Source organism: Uloborus diversus, chromosome 3, assembly GCF_026930045.1.
Source record: "Uloborus diversus isolate 005 chromosome 3, Udiv.v.3.1, whole genome shotgun sequence".
Lineage (NCBI taxonomy): Eukaryota > Metazoa > Arthropoda > Arachnida > Araneae > Uloboridae > Uloborus > Uloborus diversus.
The window spans coordinates 40,973,325-40,994,365 of NC_072733.1; the positions used below are offsets into that span (position 1 = coordinate 40,973,325).

The window sequence follows — 21,041 nt, forward strand, 5'->3', positions numbered from 1 at the left end:
AAAAATTGAATGTATTACCTTACTGTTTTTATCTCCTTCTGTTTTTTTTTTTTTTTCTGACTATAATAGACAACATGTGCTACTATATAATTAAAGTAATACCAACCAGATAGGTGGCGGTAAAAGTCAGAGTAAAATATTTCAAAATTTCACTTTGCCCTCCTATTTCACTTTACCCCACATTCCCCTATTTCTTCTTAGGGGAGTTTCTTCGACCTCAAAAATAACTCATATGAATTATATTCTTATACTCGTTACTAAATAAAATCAGAATAACATATTCACACAAAAATGAATTAAGAAACTCATAAAAGTCAATGCAAAATTTAATTATTAAATATCCTTTATTTTACATGATACATTTTTACACATATTTTAGGAACAACCAAAAATTAATTTTAAAAATCATATCTATCCCGTTTATGGCTTTTATTGCTTAAAATTAAAATGAAAATAAGCAGACAAAATTCCCAATTAATCCGCATATATATATATATATATATATATATATATATATATATATATATATATATATATATATATATATATATATATACATATATATATATATATATATATATATATATATATATATATACATATATATATATATATATATATATATATATATATATATATATATATATATATATATATATATATATATACATATATATATATATATATATATATATATATATATATATATGTATATAATAGCCAATGATCGAGTAACGCTCCTGATGTCATCAACAATGAAACTCACGCCACGGAAAATGATGTAATGCTCTTTTAAGATTTTTTTTTTTAAATAATCATATTGATAAATTGCTAAATATTGATCAAGTATGAAGAAAAGAAAAAAAAAACCTGAAAGAGGATTCGAGTTTTTTTAGTTCTGATCAGAGAAATACGATAGATTATAAATCACAAAAACTTAACTCATTAAAAATAACAATTAATGCTGTAATTATATCCGTAAATTATTCCCTGAATGGTTATTTTTTACTTCAAAACATTTCTACGATTCGACAGCCAAAATGGTAGAATTATAGGCAGAAATTTTTCTATTTTTTTAAAGTAATAATTTTAATTTCCTACCTATCCCTTTAAAATTCCATAATTTGTTGATTTTTACTGTCCGTTAAAGCATGAACAGGAGGAAATTCCAAGCGGCAGGTGATAGCTTTAACATCAGACAAATCTGCAACATATATGGCTACTCGCCATTTTGTTTTGCTTTAGAATAGAATGAATTAAATTTTATTCAATTAATCTTATTTTTGTAACCCTGACTCTTTTGAGATAAATCTATTTTTTAAAAATACTATTTGAACGAGGAACTTTTTCTGTTAATCAAATAAGTTATTTGTAATGAATATTTTTTAAACAGAATAAACATTTTTTTTTTTCCAGAATATTCGAAGGTCAGAAAAACGGATAAAATTCAGCACATATAAAAGACACCACTCATCTCCAAATTTTAACAAATTTATAAAATAAAATTAGACTTGTGTATAAAATTTACATGTTGAAGATTTTAAAAAAAGTTATAATAATTGACACGGAATTTGATAAATGGAGCTGAGTAGATCGCTAGCTTTTTTCGCCATAGGCCTAACCTATGACAATAATTACAAAGTAGTTAGGATTTTTACCTCAACTTAATTTAACTCGATTACTTACTTTTGACAAAAGTTAATCCATTACTGTGTTCTTTAATCTTCAAAGAAACATCCAATTTTACAGAATTTTATGTATTCGAACGAAGAGAAGATCCCACGGAAACTTCTAGCTCACTATACTATTCCGAGGTAAACACAGATGGAGGGCGCTCGAATTAGGTGGCATTAGTACTAAAATTGAACGGTAAAATTAACATCGGTTTGATCCCGTGAAATATTACGTTATATTAGCACGGGAACGGCACCGTGATAATATTACTGCTTTTGTACGTCGAATATAACGCACAAGTGACACTTAACACCGTCATTTGACCAATAACACGATTTCTGTACCAAATTTGAACGTTCTGGTGCTACTGGGGTAACGTCTATCTCGTTCGGTAGCCACAGCAGCAACCCCAGTAGCACCAGAACGTTCAAATCTGGTACAGAAATCGTGTTATTGGTCGAATGACGGTGTTAAGTGTTACTTGCTTTAGTATTTGACACTCAGGAATTCTCATAGGGTGGTTTTCGTTCCGCTATGGGGGGCAACCCCCAAACGGGGAGGTTCTTATAAAAAAAGTTTTATCATATCTTTTCCAAATTTGGAACAGAGGTCCTCTGATGCTCGGGAATTCGCACATGGTAGTTTTCAACCCTCCATGATGGGGGGAGGGAGCAACCCCGCATTGGGGGTTCTCCTTATATAAAAAAAAGTTTTTGTCCGAACTTTCCTAAATTTGCCATAGAGATTCTTTGATGCTCAGGAATTCACGGAGGTAAGCTTTCGTTACTCTATGGGGGGGGTGGCAACTCCGATGGGGAGCCTTGAAAAAAAATCATTTTTTGTCGGATCTTTCCAAAATTTGACATAGAGGTTCGTTCATTGATGCTCAGGAATTCTCATAAAGTAGTTTTCGCCCCGCTATGGGGGACAACCACCAAATGGGGGGCTTTCTTATAAAAAACCAGTTTTATCAGGTCTTTTCCAAAATTGTCACAGATGTCCTTTGACGCTCGGGAATTCCCGTTTTCGTCCCGCTATGGAGTGCGAAACCATGTGTGTGTCGGGGGGGGGGGGTTCTTATAAGAACCCAGTTTTCGTCTGATCTGTTCCAAATTTGGTACATTTGTCTTTTGATGCTTGGGAATTCCCATATTGTAGTTTTCGTCCGGATATGTGTGCCAAACCTCACAGGAGTTTTCCTTATGAAAATTATGTCCAGCTTTCGTCGGATCTTTTCCAGATTCGGCCCAGATGTCCTTTGATGCTGGAAATCCACATAGGATAGTTTCCCATGGAGTAGTATTCATATGGGGTACTACCCCATGTGATTAAAGGATCTATGTGCCAAATTAGAAAAAGATCTGACAAAAGCCTGGATTTTTGTAAGGAAAACTCCCATAATGAGGGAGAGGGGTGACCCTAAAGCGGGAAGAATATTTCAAACTGCTTGAACTACATCGCGAAGCATCGCTACATCGCGATGTAAGGATGGCGATGCATCACGATGTAGAAATTTCTACATCGCCCTGCCCTACTGGGAATATAAAAATGCTACTTCCTCAGCAGACATTGGGTTCTGGAAAAATAAATCATGTGCCACTTTTATGCACAGTTACATCGATATATGTTTGGGAGAAATTTGCTGGGGATTTTCTTCTTTATTGCATCGCATGAAAAAACTCCAGAAAAAAAAAAGATTTTTATCCAACTTATACCACAAATTTCAAAGAAAAAGTACAATAAAATGGACAACTTTATGTTAGTATAGCTTTGTTCTAAAATAAGATGCAGAAAATAAAATTGGATAATCTTAAGAGAAAGCTTACCTTTTTCTTTTTCCAATCAATTATTTGTTTTATTAATTTTGCTTGTATGTAAAATGTTTATTCGGCTAAATTTATGTTTAATGTAGGAACTTTATTATTGCATGCATTTCATACTTCGTACTTTGAAAACAATTCTCTGCCAAAATTGCAAAAGGTATTTGAAAATATAAATCTTAAAAAAATGCAGGTGTGAAATAAATTTTTTGGTAAAATTAATTTAGTGTAATGTTTGTTAAATAATTATAAAATATACTTTTGCTTTTTACCCCTAAGTTTTTATTATTATTTCCAAAAATGTGTAACATGAAATCAATGTATAACATACGAACACTCAGAATATTGTTATAATTATGGAAAAAATCTTCGTCTGTCTTGGTTCTGATTATCTCCATGATGTTGGAACCATCCTAAAAGAGTTTTAAAAAGAAAATATATGTATAATAAGTAAATGTGAAAGTCCATGGATGTATGCCTTCATGCACATCGATCTTTTTTCTATTTCGAGGAAAGTTTTACGATTAAATGCAGCAGCTTATTTCTGAAATAAAGCATTTTTCCACAATTTCTTTCAAAATCTGAGTTTTTTCCCCCTAGTTAAAAAAACTACGATTCTCTTGCGACTTTAAAGAGCATCTGATTTCATTTTCATATTTTTCAAAATATGATTATTTCGACGGTGACAGCTATTTTTCCAAGCAGATTGCAAGAGTGAGTTATTTTTACAGCGGATGGGCAAAATTTTTATTTATGCAGACAGACAATGATTTCTCTCAGTTGGTATCTGAAATTAATGTCTGAATAGCGTTCTGGAATTAGAGTTTCTTTAATTTATCGACAATGAGCATTACTTAGCCAATAAACTAGTTGATTCCTTCGCATATCAAGTCGCGAATTTTTTTTTTTTTTTTTTTTTTTTTTTTTTTTTTTTTTTAGCTATAAAAAAAAATCAAGGGTGCAACAACTGTTGATCTGTGATTTTTTTTTTAATTTATTTTTTATTTCAGCCAACAGCTAAAATACACCATTTTCTCCCGACTTTCGTTTTCAGACTTGCAGTTTTCTTGACGAATGTTTTATGAAGTACTCCTTCCACCACAAATTTGTTCTATTAAGATACTAACAAATTAAGTAGTACTGAAACTGATGATTATGATTTATTTTTACTTTTTTCAGAGATTTTATTGTGTTATGTTATCAATAAGGAACATTTACTTACCGAACCTTACCTCCTTAAACCACTACCAAATTAGAGTCAAAAACCCAGGGCTCCAACACTCGATTAATTGATAGTATAATACCTTGAAATCTTTAAAAAATATTCAAACAAAATCATAAAGTCGTCAGAATTAAACACTGGTACAAAAATATTCAAACGGCCCTCTACTAGTTTGAGACGGAGGGAGTATTAGCAAAGAAGTATTACCTTTTCCCCAAGCATATTTGATTTCTAAAATATGCAATTTTCACGCAGTAAATAAACACGCCAACGGCGAAGAGTTGCCTAAGACAGGGGAAACCCAATAACATAGTGCTTTTTCTTGTTTGTGTCTTGTGAACAAATTGACCGATATCGATGGATTTTTTTTTTTTTTTTCCATTATCCTTTCAATTTTGCAATTAAAGTATAGCTGTTCGGTTAAAATTTCAGATATTTTACTTTGCATCCAGCAAAAATCACAACTGTAACTTACATTTGGATTGATTCATCTATAAAATGCTTCTTAGTCTGGTTTCATGTAGACCCGGATTTCTCATTTTTTGTTGACAATACCTTGAAACGGCAAATATGGCAATAAAATTAATGCTGCATTAATTTTAGCCGTAGAAACTATGCATAATAGAAAAACTCATAATTATCCCAAATCATGTAACACAAATTGACATAGAAAAACTTATAAATTTAGTGTATTAAGTGTGGAAATAAACAACAAAAAATGCTTATCATTATTATTTTCAAAACATACTACTATATATGTATAATTTTTTTTTAAATCGAGGTTAAACATTAAAACTCTATTTTTATTAATTTATTTAATTTGCGGAAAAATTGAAAAAAAATATGGAAAATATTCTGCTGAAATATCAAGCACAAAGATAGAGTTCTTTACGGAAATTAATATTTTCTCTAACTTAAAATGATTTGCATTAAATTGATATTTACTTTACCTCATAATTCATGCAAGTAAAAACATCAAAAAAAAAAAAAAACCCAGGCTTACAAATAATGAAATATTAATACAACATAAACACTTACTAAAAACATCTGCAGAAGGGAAAGATATTATATAAACAACATGAGGTACGCCTTTTTAAGTCCTGCCACCAACGAGCATAACAAAAAAAAAAAAAAAAGAGGTCATCGTTTCGGAACCAAAAGCTACTATAAGCGGTTTGCATTTATTTTTTATTGCATCAAGCGCTTTTTTCCTCGAGTTTCATTGGTTTGTTTAAAAGATTACTAAACAATTATTTAAAAATATTTTGTATGAACACTTTTGTGCTACAAAGCTCTTAATTCTTTTTGATTAGTTATTTCTTCAAAATCATATTTTATTTTACTATTAAAATATTTCAAGTAGTTTTGTATTATTGTTTACCCATTCCAAAATATTATTTCTAACTAATGGGTAGAGCAATAGTATTTCATTGAAAATGATAAGTGTACGAACACTTTTGGGAGCAACTGTATAAATTATAACATTGAATAAAACATTACACGTAGAGTGGAAGAAGAAAAAATATCAATACTTATTGGAAGATGGGTACATATTTGTTTAAGAAAATAAAAATGCAGAGTGAAAAAAATTTGAACTATTCAACTAAAAAATACACTTTGTTTTACAAAATTATTTTCGTAAAATTCATGGAGAAGAATGAAAACACATAACCGTGCAAAATATTCAACGTTGAATTTAAAAGCTTCAAAGTTCTATGCCTTTTATAAAAGCGCTGTATTTATCATCTGCGTTAGTTTAGCTACGGTGGAATCTTTTTTGTAAGTTTAAATTTGTACAAATTCTGTGATCATGTTTGACATTTTTTTAACGAAATAAAGGAAGTACGTTTTTGGAAACTAATATCAATAAACCAAAATTTGCTTTTGCTAATAAAATAATAACTCTAGTTAAGCCTAACGTGGAGGTGACTCAAAGTTAGTTCAAAAAACACAGAGTTCTAAACCTAATCGAACGGTTCGTTTTCAGTTTTAATGTGTTTTAAACACAACTATAAACACAACACTAAACACAAATGTAACAATAAATTTAAAAAAAGCACATTGCACATACAAATTTCAATAAATACTAACCTTTTTTTATGAATCATTTAGGATAATTTAACGAGCAAGTACAAGACTGAAACGAAAACTCCCAGAATGCACTGCAATATGACGAAATCGGGACGAAATAATTTCGTCAAAAAGTTGAGATTTCTGGTTTTGTCAAATATCACGTGATTTGGTGACGAAAGGATCGTCGAAAATAACGAAATAGTGCTCGACGATTGCCAAATCATGAAAATTGAGCGTTTCATTTTTGACAGTGTGTAGGATGATTTATGAAAGATTTTTTTTAAAACCATATGTATCTTTATGATATAAAAGAGCAAAATTTCTGAAAGTTTTATGTTAGTATGAAATGGTCAGATTCAGTGCCCACCTGATTTAACATGAAGTCACACAATACGAAATAGAACACAATGAAATTAAAACAGTAACAAATGAAATAAGCTTATTAATATTTGTTGAATTATATTGTCTACAACTCCTAGACATTAAAGTCAATGACAAATCTTTGCATCTTTCGAATTATAAACAAAATAAAATAGTTGAAGGAAGTACATGTATTGCAAAATAAATAACAGGTAAAAGCATATAAACACTCATTAATGCACTTGTTATAATTCGTTACGTAATTATAAAATTATTGGAAGACAAGCGTGTTAAATTACATACTTTATAGCATGAATTTGGGGAAAAAAACAACTAGAATTAGACATGTGATCCTCGCATATAATTTTGTTTCTTGAAAACATGAAAGTAAGATGCATACAAAATATACAAAACAATTACATGTCACACCAAATAATCAAATGACATTTTCCCATTAAACTGCACGTGTTCTCAATATAAAAGATACAGCATGTGCTTTTCTATGCATAATGGGTCTTCTACAACCTCAAAATAGTGAATAGTATCAGAAAGAGAAAATTACTCCATCCAATCATGAACATTTTTAGTGAAGAGGCTTTGTTTGTCTGTATTGAAAAGGTGGAAAGGTTTTTAATTCTTCCAAAAAAATACCAGATTAATTTTGGGAAGATTCTGATAGGGACAAAAACTTTTCTGTTTTTCGCAGGATATGTTACCGGCAGGAATAAGATACTTTAGCTGTCCGTTATTTTCTAGGAACATTTCGGGGTTTGTTTTACAATGAAAGAAACAAATTAGTGCACATCTCTTCTTTGTCCGACAACTTCCATTTCATCCTTTGTTATAAGTCTTAATAAACGCAATTTTGGAAAAATATCAATGAATATTTTCATATCTTGAAAATAATTCTAGTAATATCTCTGAATATATGTGTGGTACATTGATTCTTACATTTCTTCATTATTTACTCTGAGATGTGCACAAAATAGATAATTTAAGTAATGCCACTAGCATCTTCTCCTGAAAGCAGCAGGCCATGTTTTATATGTGTGCAAACTAGTTTTACTGTGTAGAAGTAGAATCAAGTTATGACACCTAAAATTATTACCCAATTAGAGTAAAAATACTAACCAACTTAGGTTCCAAATCAAACAACAAATAAACACGCGAAAATGATGCATAAATGCAGAAATAAAGAGTATCTATTTTTAAAATAATGAAAATATGTTTTTTGCAGTATGAAATGGTGGGAAAAAAGTACTATCATAGAAAACAAATAGAACTTTTTAGTGATTTTTTTCCCCATTTGGACAAATTAAGGGTTTTGCTCGATATATAGCACACAAGTCACAAACATGGATACTCGAGTTGGATTTTGAAATTCCTTCAAAAGCAGCATGGTTTTTCCGTGATTAAAATTAGAATCATCCTTTATGTTTTTTTTTCATACATTATTATGTAATTTTTTTCATTAAAGAAAATCAAAGTCAAATTGTCTCTTATGTTAAAAGAATGTATTGCCTCTCTATGACTACTTCTAAAAAATGATGAACACACTGGGCTCCCAAGGTATGATCAACGGTTGCATTGTACTATTGGATTTGAACACTTCGGGTTACATTTTTTTCCAACTTATTTAGTTTAATTTGTATTATTCAAAAAATAAGAATGTTTACGTCAGGTGATTTCTGACTGTACTTCAAATTTTTTACGCACCTCATCTTATTATAAGCTGCAATTTTTGTTTTTTTATTTGTATTTTAATTTCAGGCAGCCATGGTCATTAATGGGACAAAACGATCAACGCCTTTCTTTTTAATTCCTTTTTGGTTGTTCCTAAAATCAAAATATGTGTAAGAGTTTATCATGTAAAATGAAGGGTATTTTGTGATTAAATTTTTTATTAACTTGTATGTATTGCCTCATTGATTTTCTGTGTGACTTACGTGATTTTTTTGCAATCAACTAAGGAATAGAAGAATATAATTCATATGAGTTTTTCTGAGGGCTAAGAAAATTCTTGCATTTTAGAGAGACAGAAAAGGAGGAGTAGAGTAAATTCAGGATTTTTAACCATAAAATGCTTTAATCAATCAAAAAGTTAATGCCGTAAAATAGCTTTAATAGGGAAGTCCATTGAAAATTTGAGATCCTTTTCAAGTAGAATCATAAAATGATTCAACTAAAGTAATTTTTTTTTATCATCCAAGTATTATTCATCACAGACCAACTAAAAAGAAGCAGGCACTTCAAAAAAAAAAATCCCTAGCAAATTTTTACATTTGTGATAGTTTTACTAATCGCTGTATTTTATTTTTAAAATTTATATCTCCATATATGTAGTAGACACATCTTAGCCATTATAGTGCATCATTTGAAAATTGAAAGAACTTTTAGGGGAGTCAATACCTTAAATACTTTCAAAAATTCGATTTTTTGATTTCTATATATTTTGATACTCCATTTAAATACCTTTTTAATGATACAAACTTTTTGATTGTGCTCATATGAGAAGTAAGTTAAAATAAGCTTTAAAAAAAATGTAAATATATTTTGATAAGGTATGATTTTGTTCTTTAAATTGCTATATCGAGAAATGGTATTTTTGAAACTAAATGTTCCTTTTCTCAGAGCCTAGATTGTGTTAGGCTTTGAAATTTTTGCCACCAATTCTAACCACCACCATCTAATTAGAATATTTTTAAAAAGCTTTCTTTCTGAAAAATTTTACTTCAGTATAGAGAAAAAAGTCTACTTAAGGTACAGAAAAAATTCATAATTGTATCTTTAATAGATTTTTCAGAAAAAGGTACATGAACATGTAGAAATTAACATTGACGGTATAGGGGGTACTAACTCCCCTTAAAATATGTATTTTATTTATTGAATTATTTTAATTTATTAACGTACAGGATTCGTCAAACCGGGCACAGCACGAAAAAAGAAAAAAAAAACCGTGGGTTTGTTAACATGGGCCACTTGAAAAAAATTAACTATCTCGATAAAGTGTTTTTTTTTTTTTTTTTTTTTTTTCAAAATTTACCGCATATTGAAACATTTACTTCAGAAACAACTACATATTAGATTTAAAATAAATAATATCAAGTATGAAAATTGGCATTTGCCTTTGTGAACAACTTAAGTTTTAGGAATTAAAACTGCATATGGATTTCACGAATAAGTAAAAAATATATTTTTGCTGGGAAGCCAAACTAAGCAATTTACTTAATTAATTTCAATCACTTTTGAAAATTTTATTTTATTTCCTTTTTTTTTTTTTTTTTTGTATTGTTGAAAAAAAATGATTTGATTAACTACATCAGGAAATCTCTTTTTTTAATAGATGTTTAATGCAAGATTACAATGTGTAAAGGTAGATTACAATAATCACATAAAATTAACCAACCTGCGTGATGACTATTCCAGATTCCATAAACTGTAATCATACCTGAAAATTTTCTCACATATTCTAAATTATTGTGTGCAAAATTATTTTGTGACTTTATAATTACTAATTTTAATATTTTATAATACAGTTCAAATTTTTATTTCCAACTTCTCGTGTGGAAGGATATATAAAATACTTGATATGATTGATGGTTATGGTTCATGCAGCTCTTTTTAACGGAAAATTTAGTCAGAGGTTTTTTTTTTTAAACAAACTGAAGAAATAAAATACTACTAAATGCCTTTCGGGACTAAAAGGAAAGCTTTTCTCAAAATGTGACATGCTTGCTTCTGTATGGATGAATCTATTTTCTATTTATGGTGTGGTCATGTTTCAGAAAAATTAATTTTGATAATATTTCACCTAAATGCTAAATATTTTCAGTAAGTTTTTCAGAAGTTAGCTAGCGGTGTATTTTATGTATTTTATGTAAATGCTACATGGTTTTCAAATTCATTTTTTTTTCTTCAATTTTGACGATTTTTGTAATAAATTTGAGTAGAAATAAATTCAGGATTTAAAATTATTCATATCCCTATGGAAAAAAAAAGGTAACAAAGTAGTACAGTTTAAACAATGTTAAAATAGTAATCAAGATTAATTTTTTTTCTTGTAAAAAAGTCCGCAATTTTCAACAATGACCAGGGTACTTGATAAAAAAAAATCCAGGGTAACTAAGGTTTTTTAAATTACCCCGGTTTTTCTGCAAACTCTGTTCATGTATTCATGGGAAATTACTTTTGAAGTTATGTTGTAATACACCTTGAATAAGCCCAAGAGTCGAACTTCGAAATTGTGGTGTGGCTGCAAGACGCACTGCTATAAACTGCTCTAGGGAGTTGCATTTCAGGACAGTAAAGCCTCTACAAATGTTCATTTCATCAAAATCTGTAAATTAATCGGTATTTTTGTAAATTTGTGTTTTTATTTAGTATGCAGAACAGAAATTATAAAACCCTAATTTACAAGAACTGTACACATTTAACAGATATTGTAAACAAAAGGTTAAAAAAAACTACTTTTAGGAAAAAGGCCACAAAATCTGAGTATTGTAATTCAAGGTAGTATTTACGGGAGGACTCGAAGGACCTTGTCTCCTCTCAATGTGCCAAAATTTTGCAAAACGTTAAATTTATGTGTGCTAAATTTGGTTAAACTTTGATATTACTTGAATTTTTGTATAAGATATTTTTGCATTTCACTAGAGAAGCGAAAACTCCTCTACTTGAGTTTTCGAGCATCGAAACACTTCTGTACTAAATTTGGAAAAGATCCGTCGTAAACTAGAATTGTCAGAGGAAAAACCCTTTATGAAGAAAGTCCAAACTCCTCCCCCCCCCCCCAATTTGTAAATTTTTTCGCATCAAAGGAACTGTGTGCCAAATTTGGCAAAGATCATAAACTCGATTTGTTAAAAGAAAAACACTCGATGAGGTTTTTCTTCCCTCAGGGTGGGGAGAAAACTCCCCTATGTAAATTCCTGAATATCAAAGGATTTCTTAAACGATCCAACATAAACTGAATTTTGCATAAGGGCAAATCTTCTTTGGGGGAATTTCCACCCCCATAGGGAGGCGAAAACCCCCCTATGTGGATTTTTCAGCATCAAAGAAAGCTATGTGCAAATTCTATCAAAGGCCCAGTGTAAACTAGATTTTTGCAAGAAGGAAAACCCTCTATGGAGAGTTTCGCCCCTATAGAGAGGGGCGAAAGCCTCTATGTGAATTATTGAGCATCAAAAGACCTATAAGCCAAATTTGGCAAAGATCTGACGTAAACTGAATGTGTACAAGGAAAAACCCTCTATACATCGTTCCCCATCGGCAGGGGGCGAAAACCCCAAGGGAATTAATTCTTCAGCATCAAAGTATCTACGGATCAGATTTGGTAAACTCAATTTGTAAAAGAAAAAGTCCTGAATGTGATCATCTGCACACCATAGAAAGGGGGCGAAGACTCCCCTATGACACTTCTCGACCATCAAATGATTTAGCAAAATTGACTGTGCCAAGTTTGTCAAACATCCCACATAAACTGGATTTTTTTGTAAAGAAAAATCCTCATTGTGGTGTTTTTTGAAGGGGGGGGGGGTCTTTCTATGAGGAATTTTCGATCATCAAAAGACTTCAGCACGAAATTCGGCAGAGATCTGACGAAAACTGAATTTGTCAATGGAAAACCCCCTTATGAGGTACACAATTATTTTTTTCGATTTTTTTTTTTTTTAAACCTGTGAAAGCAGAATATTCAGTATTGTTTTGCTAACACCAAAATGAAACGTCATCCTACCACTTTAACATAACGTAATATTCCACGTTCAAAATTGGTGCAAAAGTGGTGGTACAACACCATATTTTGACGTGCTATACAACATCGATCGACGAGACACATAGACGCTTTTTAGACCGTTCTGAGAGAACGTAATTTGAACGTGTCGGCTGGTGTGCCCTGAACGTGTTATAGAACGAGCTTTGAACTCCTTTATGCTGCTTGGGAAGAGTCCAAAACTGCTGGTAAGATAGAAAACAATTTTCACTTTTTTTAGCATAAATGCAAAGCTGTTCCATTCCTCCCAACTCTCCCCTACTCCTATTATAACGCACAAAAAAAAAAAAAATGTTTGGGGTACATAAAAATTATTTTAAAATATGGTATTGTTTCTCTAACCCAGTGGTGCCCAACCTGCGGGGCGCGTGTGATCCGCGAAACTGATTCACGTGGCCCGTTGTTCTGTTCAATATTACGAATCGGAAACTATACTTTGGAAACTTTTAAAACCACAAATAATTTCCATTCTGCACTAAGAATAACTGCTGCTAGTTCGGAGCCAAATGATCAGAAACCAGTTTCTAAAATAAATGGAAACTTCGTATTGATAAAATAAGCATATTGTAATGATTACAACAATTCTTGCTTTGTAATTTTCTTTCCTATTCCGTGTAATCTAGGGGGAAAATCAAATACATATTTACATTTTTATGCGTTCCGGCCCGCGAGAGTCATCTTGATATGACTTTCAGGTTAAAAAAAAAAAGTTGGGCACCACTGCATATAACTATCAAACAAATTTTAACATGAGAATAGCAATTATGAAATTTGATAATGACAAAAATTTACGAAGGGAGGGCAGAATAATTTCCCCTTTGAAAAAAAAGGGGGCGCATGTATAATGACGGTTTGGATGGTCTGGTTTTGGTTTGGAAATCAGTTCTTAAGGATGATTAAGGTTTTTAGTCGCACTGACTTGAAAAAGCATCAATTCACAGAGCGAAGTTTGATAATCCTACCAAGGGCGCCCATATACAAAATTGTAAGGGGGGGGGCTCAGATATTTTTACCATGGGTTAGGAGGGTATTTTCTCCATGGAAACCGATTTCAGGACAGATTAGAGTGATTAAAACATTTCATTTTTAATAACTTATTCATTAATGGCTGGAGAATAAATATTTTTACATTTTTGCAAAGAAAAAAGTACCAAAAACAAGGAAATTCTAATTTCAAATGGGGGGCTCGAGCCCCCCTTGCCCCCCTATATGGGCGCCCTTGAATCCTACTTCTTTTTCCCTTTACTCTATTCTTACAGAAGCAATTGATTAAACAAAAGATTCTGCACGTGGTAGATCATTAATCTGTCAGAAACGTGAACAATAACGCGTGGCTACTTTAGAGCAAGAGATGGGGTTGGACAGGATCTGAAATTTGAAGGTGCAAAAAGGATTTTTAGAAACAAGGCTGAAGCTAAAGATTCGGGGAAGAAAACTAAAGCAAAATTGATTTGGGAAATTTCAAGATGTTACTGAAACATAAGATACGTGGAAAATTGGAAATCTTTCTAACTTGATCTTTATACGAAAATTATTCTGTACCTATTCCTATTCAGAGTCACAACTGACTACAACTGTATTTATGTCGAGGACTGCATACTAAGTGCCTTGCCTCCATTATTTTATATACCGATAGATGGCAGCACCATCACCGGATCGAACAGTTAATGCGAATTTAGAACTAGTCCAGGAGCTAATAGCTACCTGGTACTAGCACCCCCAGAGGTATCGTTTTACTTGGAGGACATTGAGACCACGAGCATATTTAACGTCGCCCAGTTTCTGTACCTATTGTATGTGTTAGATCTGGCCGAGCGGGGGCCGTTTTGAAATGGCAAGGTCGTGCGAAGTGATAACTCCATAGATAACGCATACCAAAGTCTTTATTTACAGGTTCTATTTACACGGGTGATGATGCTGATGTGATGAATAGATGATTACGATATGAGTCGATTGAGAACCCGGTCCCATTGCCGCAACAACGAGAGGGGTTTAGGGGTTTAAATGCAGAATTTAAACATGATTTTTCTGCCAAAAAGGGGGGGGGGGAGACACAATATTTAAACTGGAAATTTCCAAACGGAATCGGTTTTAACAAAAATGCTTACTACTTGCTTGCGGAAAGTACTTCTAAATAACTTTACAATTCCATATGAACATACAAGTGTAATACTTCGTCATGAGCACTCCTACTGCTCTAATCGTGCTGAAATGGCTCAATGCTGTAGCTTGCATTGGATTAGATTAACACTGGAGTAGCAATGTTACATAGTAATAACACTGTATATATTAACTTTCGATTTTTTTTTCAACAAAATCATTTAAAGTTGAAAGGTTCTCAATGATGGGAGATACTTTGATACTTGAGATTTTGGCACATTCGCAAATTTTGGGCAATTATCATTTCTTTCCGGAAAGATCGGAAGGGCCAAAAATATTAAGTACTCAGAATATATTATTATGAGCAAGTTCAGATCAGGCCCGGATCTATAAATTTTGGACCGCCTGCAACAAATTCTGTAGCCCCCCCCCCCCCCCCCCCAGAGGCAAGCAGTGCCTATTTGCAACGTTAACTCCTTTAGATCTACTGTCTGGTATACCGGGCATGAACTTTAAACAGCTGCTAATCATTAACTGATTAAATTACTTGATTTTTTTTTTTTTTTTTTTTTTTTTTTTTTGTAGTTGACTCTTTACATTCTTCTTATTATCTGTGAAAGGATTTTTCGTTTTGGAATTGACATCGCTAACATATAGGGATTGGAAGATAGAGTGGCTCATTTTTCCAACCATGGATTCTCGTCGCAAAAGAAGTCGTTTTCTTTCTGATTTTTAAAAAATGTATATAATCAATATTAATCATTTCAAATTCTTATGTTATGTTTTTTTATTATTAGGAGAATATTTTATAATGAAGCTTGTTTGCTATTTCTTAGTTTTTTCTTTTTCTTTTTTTTTTTTAAATCTGAAACATTCATTTCAAAAATGTAAGTCCAGAATATTGGACATATCATAACTCTCAATTTTTTGCCTACAAACTTGAAAATTTGTGTATAAGATACTCTTTACCATATAACACTGTGTACCAAATATAAACATTTTGGGTTAAGTATTTCATAATTCCCACTGAAGGGGTTAATAAGCCTTAGTGTTAGTTTTTTTCAGTTGTTTTCCAAATTTCTTGGACTGCTGGGTTCCTTAAGGACGTGACCCCCCCCCCCCTCCGCCTCACTGCAGGGACGCAGGTCCGTGCCTTCAGATCGAGAAGCGATCCGAATGGAACTGCTTGCAGTACCTGGGGGTTGGTAAGCGATAGCGAACAGGGAGCGCTGTCCCATTGTAAATGTAGTCATTGACCCACTGAAATTGTTTGGTTGAATGTTTTGAATAATATATTGACACCAGGGGCAGTGCAAAAATGATGTTGCACTTTTTTTCAACACGTTTCACTTCCCTTACCTTTTGTCACAGAGTGTCATGCTTCGCCTTGCTCTCACCCCTTGCTGTGTGTAGTACGGTTTTTTTTTTTTTTTTTATTTATTTATAAATATATTACGAAAAAAACTTTTTCCTACTAAAATGTGTGCTATCACACTTCTTACCCGCTCCCTCTCCCTTTTTTGCCTCAAAATTCTCACAACTTACCCGAAAACGTGACATCATTTGTGAGTGGTGCGATCCCTTAGAAATGAATGAAAGAGAAAGCAACAAATGTGCATTTTAGATTCTGAAAGCCTCTCCCAGAAAGTTTTTCGGTTTTTCTTGACTTCACCACTGTCTGACCCTGACCTCCGGTTTGGACCAGCAAAGAAGAAAAAAGACAACGGGCCGGAGAGAGAGAGAGAGAGAGACACGCCCACGCCACACTCCCTCTGCCCCTTCCCTTGGCGTCGGCGGCGTCTTCTCTCCCTCATCTTTTCCTCGTTTTTGGTAGAACCCCTTGAAAAGGACAGGTCGACTTATCCGACATTTTGGTTCCAAGATAGCCTTGGATCCAACCTTGTTTCTAGTATTTATAAATAAGTTATAATATTCGCTCGTTGCTATATCGTACAAAAATTGATGATAGGTTGAGTAAAATGTCACTATAAAGGTAAATCTAGAAAGATAACTTCACAAATTCAACAAAATTGTATCGGGAAATGTTTACTATAATGAACCTCATTTTCACACTTTATTAGTTTTTAATTTGAATTAATTAAATCTTATTGGTTTACAGAATAAAATAATCAAGCATCAATCAGGCAACACATCTAAAGATTGAGCACCAGTTTTCTGCAACGAGGCTTTTGTACAAATATTAATTTTATTCCACCGACAAATTTGGGAGCAAAATGTCGGATGAGTCAGCTCCCCTTATAATAGTAGCCAGGCCCACTGTCCAGGTTTTCATAAAGGGAGGGATTTTAAAGCTTACGTCATTTCCCAAGGAGGGGAGAGTTTAACTGTACTCCCCCCCCCACCAGAAGAATAATTTAGGCTGCGCAAATAGCAGCAGTATTCCTGCATACATTTTTTTTAATCAAACCTTGTTTGTTTCTTTTTTAATCAAGTCTGTTTACTATGCAGTTTTTTGCAATTAGTATTAAAAACCGCCCACAGATTCTTTTATAATACATCATGTATATTAGGTTTCATATTCTGAAATGCTGCTTAATAAAACAAACAAGAAAAAGCTTATTGTAGAAGCAAATTGCATTTCCAAACACAATCAATGCATATTCATAGCTGCAACATATATTGAATTCATCATAACCTCCTTAAGCAATATTAACGCAGTTGATACTTTGTGTTGATAAATCATTCAATCATTCAGCAATCCCCCCCCCCCTCCCCATAGTTTTTCCAAAATGTTATTCCTGTTGGTAAAGCTCTAACAGTCTTAAATTGCAGAAAAACTTCAGAGAGATTTTTTTTTTTTTAAGCACTCTTCATTCAAACTTTTACATTAAAGTTATAAAAGTCAACTATGCATTTTCTTCTTTTTGCTTATAATATTTTCTCCAATGGGAGGGGTTTAACCCCTAAAACCCTCCCCTTGGACACGGCTCTGATAGTAGCATTAGCTTTTGGAGAGCGTTGCACTGACGTCACGAACGTGATTCGTGATTTATGTTGCCTCCTTCCTGCCAACATGTATAAGCATCTGTATCAGTACCCGTTTTGTTTACAGATAGATTTAAATGAAATATAAATCTTTAATAGCATTTTTCGTTCTCTTTGTTAAACGTGCTACTTTTTCAAGTTTGGTGCATATATTTTTAAAAATTTAAATGTTTTAAAATGTTATGTCATTGTGTTATAGAAATAATTCTACCTTTTTTTTTCTTTCTTGTTAGGATTTCTATGAAAGATTTCACAGAAATACTTCCACACTTATGTTTCCAAGATAAACCAGTTAGAGTGTAACGAGTAGTTGAAATGAATGAATTCAATTAGAAAAAAGGCCTGAAGAGATTATGAAAACTTGCGTTGTACTGAAGTTGCACTAGTTAGAAAAATCCTTATCCAAGAATTTTTTTATTTGCTGGGAATCATATGACATGTAGTGTAAAATATGCTAGTACATGCGAGCTTGAAATAATGAAAGTTAAAGTTGTTAATGAAAGACAAACTTTCTACACAGCAAAAATCAAATGGGCCTCGAAAGCGTTAATCAATCATATGCTCTACTTGAACTTTAATACTTGACTCGAAGTCACTTTTTTACTAATGAATACACAAAGCAATGTTTTCAAAAACATCATATGGTTTAATAAAAACAACACTATTCACGACATTATTCCTAGTATTTACAAGTCTTTATTTCTTTCATGTATTTTACAGACATGCCGTTTCTCATCCTACAAGAGCATTTCCTTCCAGTTTTGTGCATTACAATGAAACTGATAAATCCTTTCTCGTATATACGCCTGGCTGTAAAATTCCTAAACTTGACCCATTTGATTTCACTGTGAGACGATTTTATGTGAAAATGCCCGAAGCTTATGACTGTGGACCAAATAAACCTGTATTTCACGTAGAGGAAAATGGGATGGTCTCTCTCGATGAACATATTCTTTATAAGCAACACAAAGTGTTCAAAAATCAAACCGATTGCTTTTTTTATCCAATCATAAGGAAAACTAGTGGTAGAAAGCCGGACGACACATATATTCTAGGTAAAAAGCATGCAATGATATTTGATCTTCCAATAGAAGATGATTTTATTCTTTTAAAGTGTCAATCGGGAAACAGAACATTTCTTACAACAGCTCTAGCCCTTACTCCTTTGAAACCTGAAGTTGAAGAAAGATGTTCCTCTGCAGCTCAACATTTCAACACTGGAAAAGATAATATCAATGTTGTAATTGTTGGTATTGATTCGATATCAAAATTAAATTTCCTCCGATACTTCCGCAAGACTCTTAAGATCCTCCGCAGTGAACTTTCAGCAATCGAGTTGAACGGATACACAAAAGTAGCTGATAACACTTATCCTAATTTAATACCCTTTTTAACTGGTCATCAGAGAAATTATTACAAGCCAAAAGAAAAACGTTTTGGTTTCTATGATGATGTTGACTTAGTCTGGAAAAGGTATTCAGAAGTTGGATATCGAACGTTATTCTCAGAAGACGCCCCCAGCATGGGGACTTTTGTACTGAATCGTCGTGGATTCCAGTATCCGCCAACAGATTATTATAGTCGCCCATATTCAATTGCTGTTGAGTCTTTAAATTTGCGACATAAAACTCACTGCATTGGTTCTGTATTAGAAACAGAAGTTTATTTTAAATATTTGAGAAATTTTCTCTCGTTGATGGCGAATAAACCTGTTTTTACATTTACATTTATGGCCAGATTGACTCATGATATCTTAAAATACGCTGCTTATGCAGACAAACCTTCTTATGAATTGATAAATGATTTAAAGGTATCTGGTATGCTGAACAGATCTTTATTAATATTTTTCAGCGATCATGGCATACGATTTGGAGACATTCGACAAACTTATATCGGTAAAATTGAAGAGAGAATGCCATTTATGTTTCTGGTATTTCCTGAATGGTTCTTGAAAAAGTATCCTTCTTACGCAAAAAATCTTGAAATTAACCGAAATAGATTAACAACGCCATATGACATCCATGCGACACTTCTACATCTCTTGGACATTCAGCAAGAAAATTTCTACACCCTTCATGGTCAAAGCGTTTTAACAGAGATATCCCCGGAGAGGACATGTGCAGATGCTAACATTGCAAAACATTGGTGTGTGTGTCAATCTCATAAAGAAGTTTCGACAAATGACACTAGAGTACGACAAGCAGCTCTAGCAATTACACGAAAGTTAAATAAATTGCTTAAACCATATTTCAGAATTTGCGTGCCTCTAAAACTGGGGAAAATCTTGGATGCGAGAATTTCACAACCTGTAGGGGAATTTTTGGAGATGCCTGGAAAGGATTACTTAATTACTCTGCTTACTATTCCAAGTGGTGCTATTTTTGAAGCAACGGTTCAGGTGCGGAATGATCAATTCGAAGTATTTGATGAAGTTAGTAGACTCAACAAATATGGGACACAATCTGATTGTGTCCACGATGCTATAGTAAGAAAATATTGCTTCTGCAATAATTATTTACCAAAAAGGTGATTGTGGTGTTCATTTGTAAGATTTGGGAACTCGTGTAAATGCATTTTTTTACGAAACTATTTTTATAAATTGAATATAAAATAGCAAAAGATATTTTTTTTAATGATTTCATTTGTATTTGATTAACATTTTTCTTTTAATATTATGTGTTCAGTGCTATTTAAACTAAAAACAGTACTTCTTGACTTTTTTGCATGAATTTCTTAAATTTCTACACATATCTCCAATAACGAAAAATCATGATATAACTGAATAGCACATAAAATGTTCCTATTGAACAGCATGTAATAAATTCTTATAAAACAGTTTATTAAATTTGTTTCCTTCAAATATTTTTAAATATGTAGACATGAACTTCATTTTTTAAAAAAGACTCTTAAATCTAACGTATTGTTATTAAGTCGAAATAGACAACTTTTAAAAATATTTTATAACTCCTAAATTTCAAAATGTTTTTAAGCAACTACTTTTGCAAACACAAAA

At 32.3% G+C, this 21,041-nt stretch overlaps 1 protein-coding gene across 1 annotated transcript; it reads left to right on the forward strand.

Annotated features, from left to right (window-relative positions):
- Positions 1-5,794: 5,794 nt before the first annotated feature.
- LOC129218714 (uncharacterized) lies at positions 5,795-20,728 on the forward strand. Its single transcript, XM_054853037.1, has 2 exons — positions 5,795-5,799; positions 18,749-20,728. Exons 1-2 carry the CDS (start codon positions 5,795-5,797, stop codon positions 20,556-20,558), a joined length of 1,815 nt encoding a protein of 604 aa, XP_054709012.1. The 3' UTR covers positions 20,559-20,728.
- Positions 20,729-21,041: the final 313 nt, after the last annotated feature.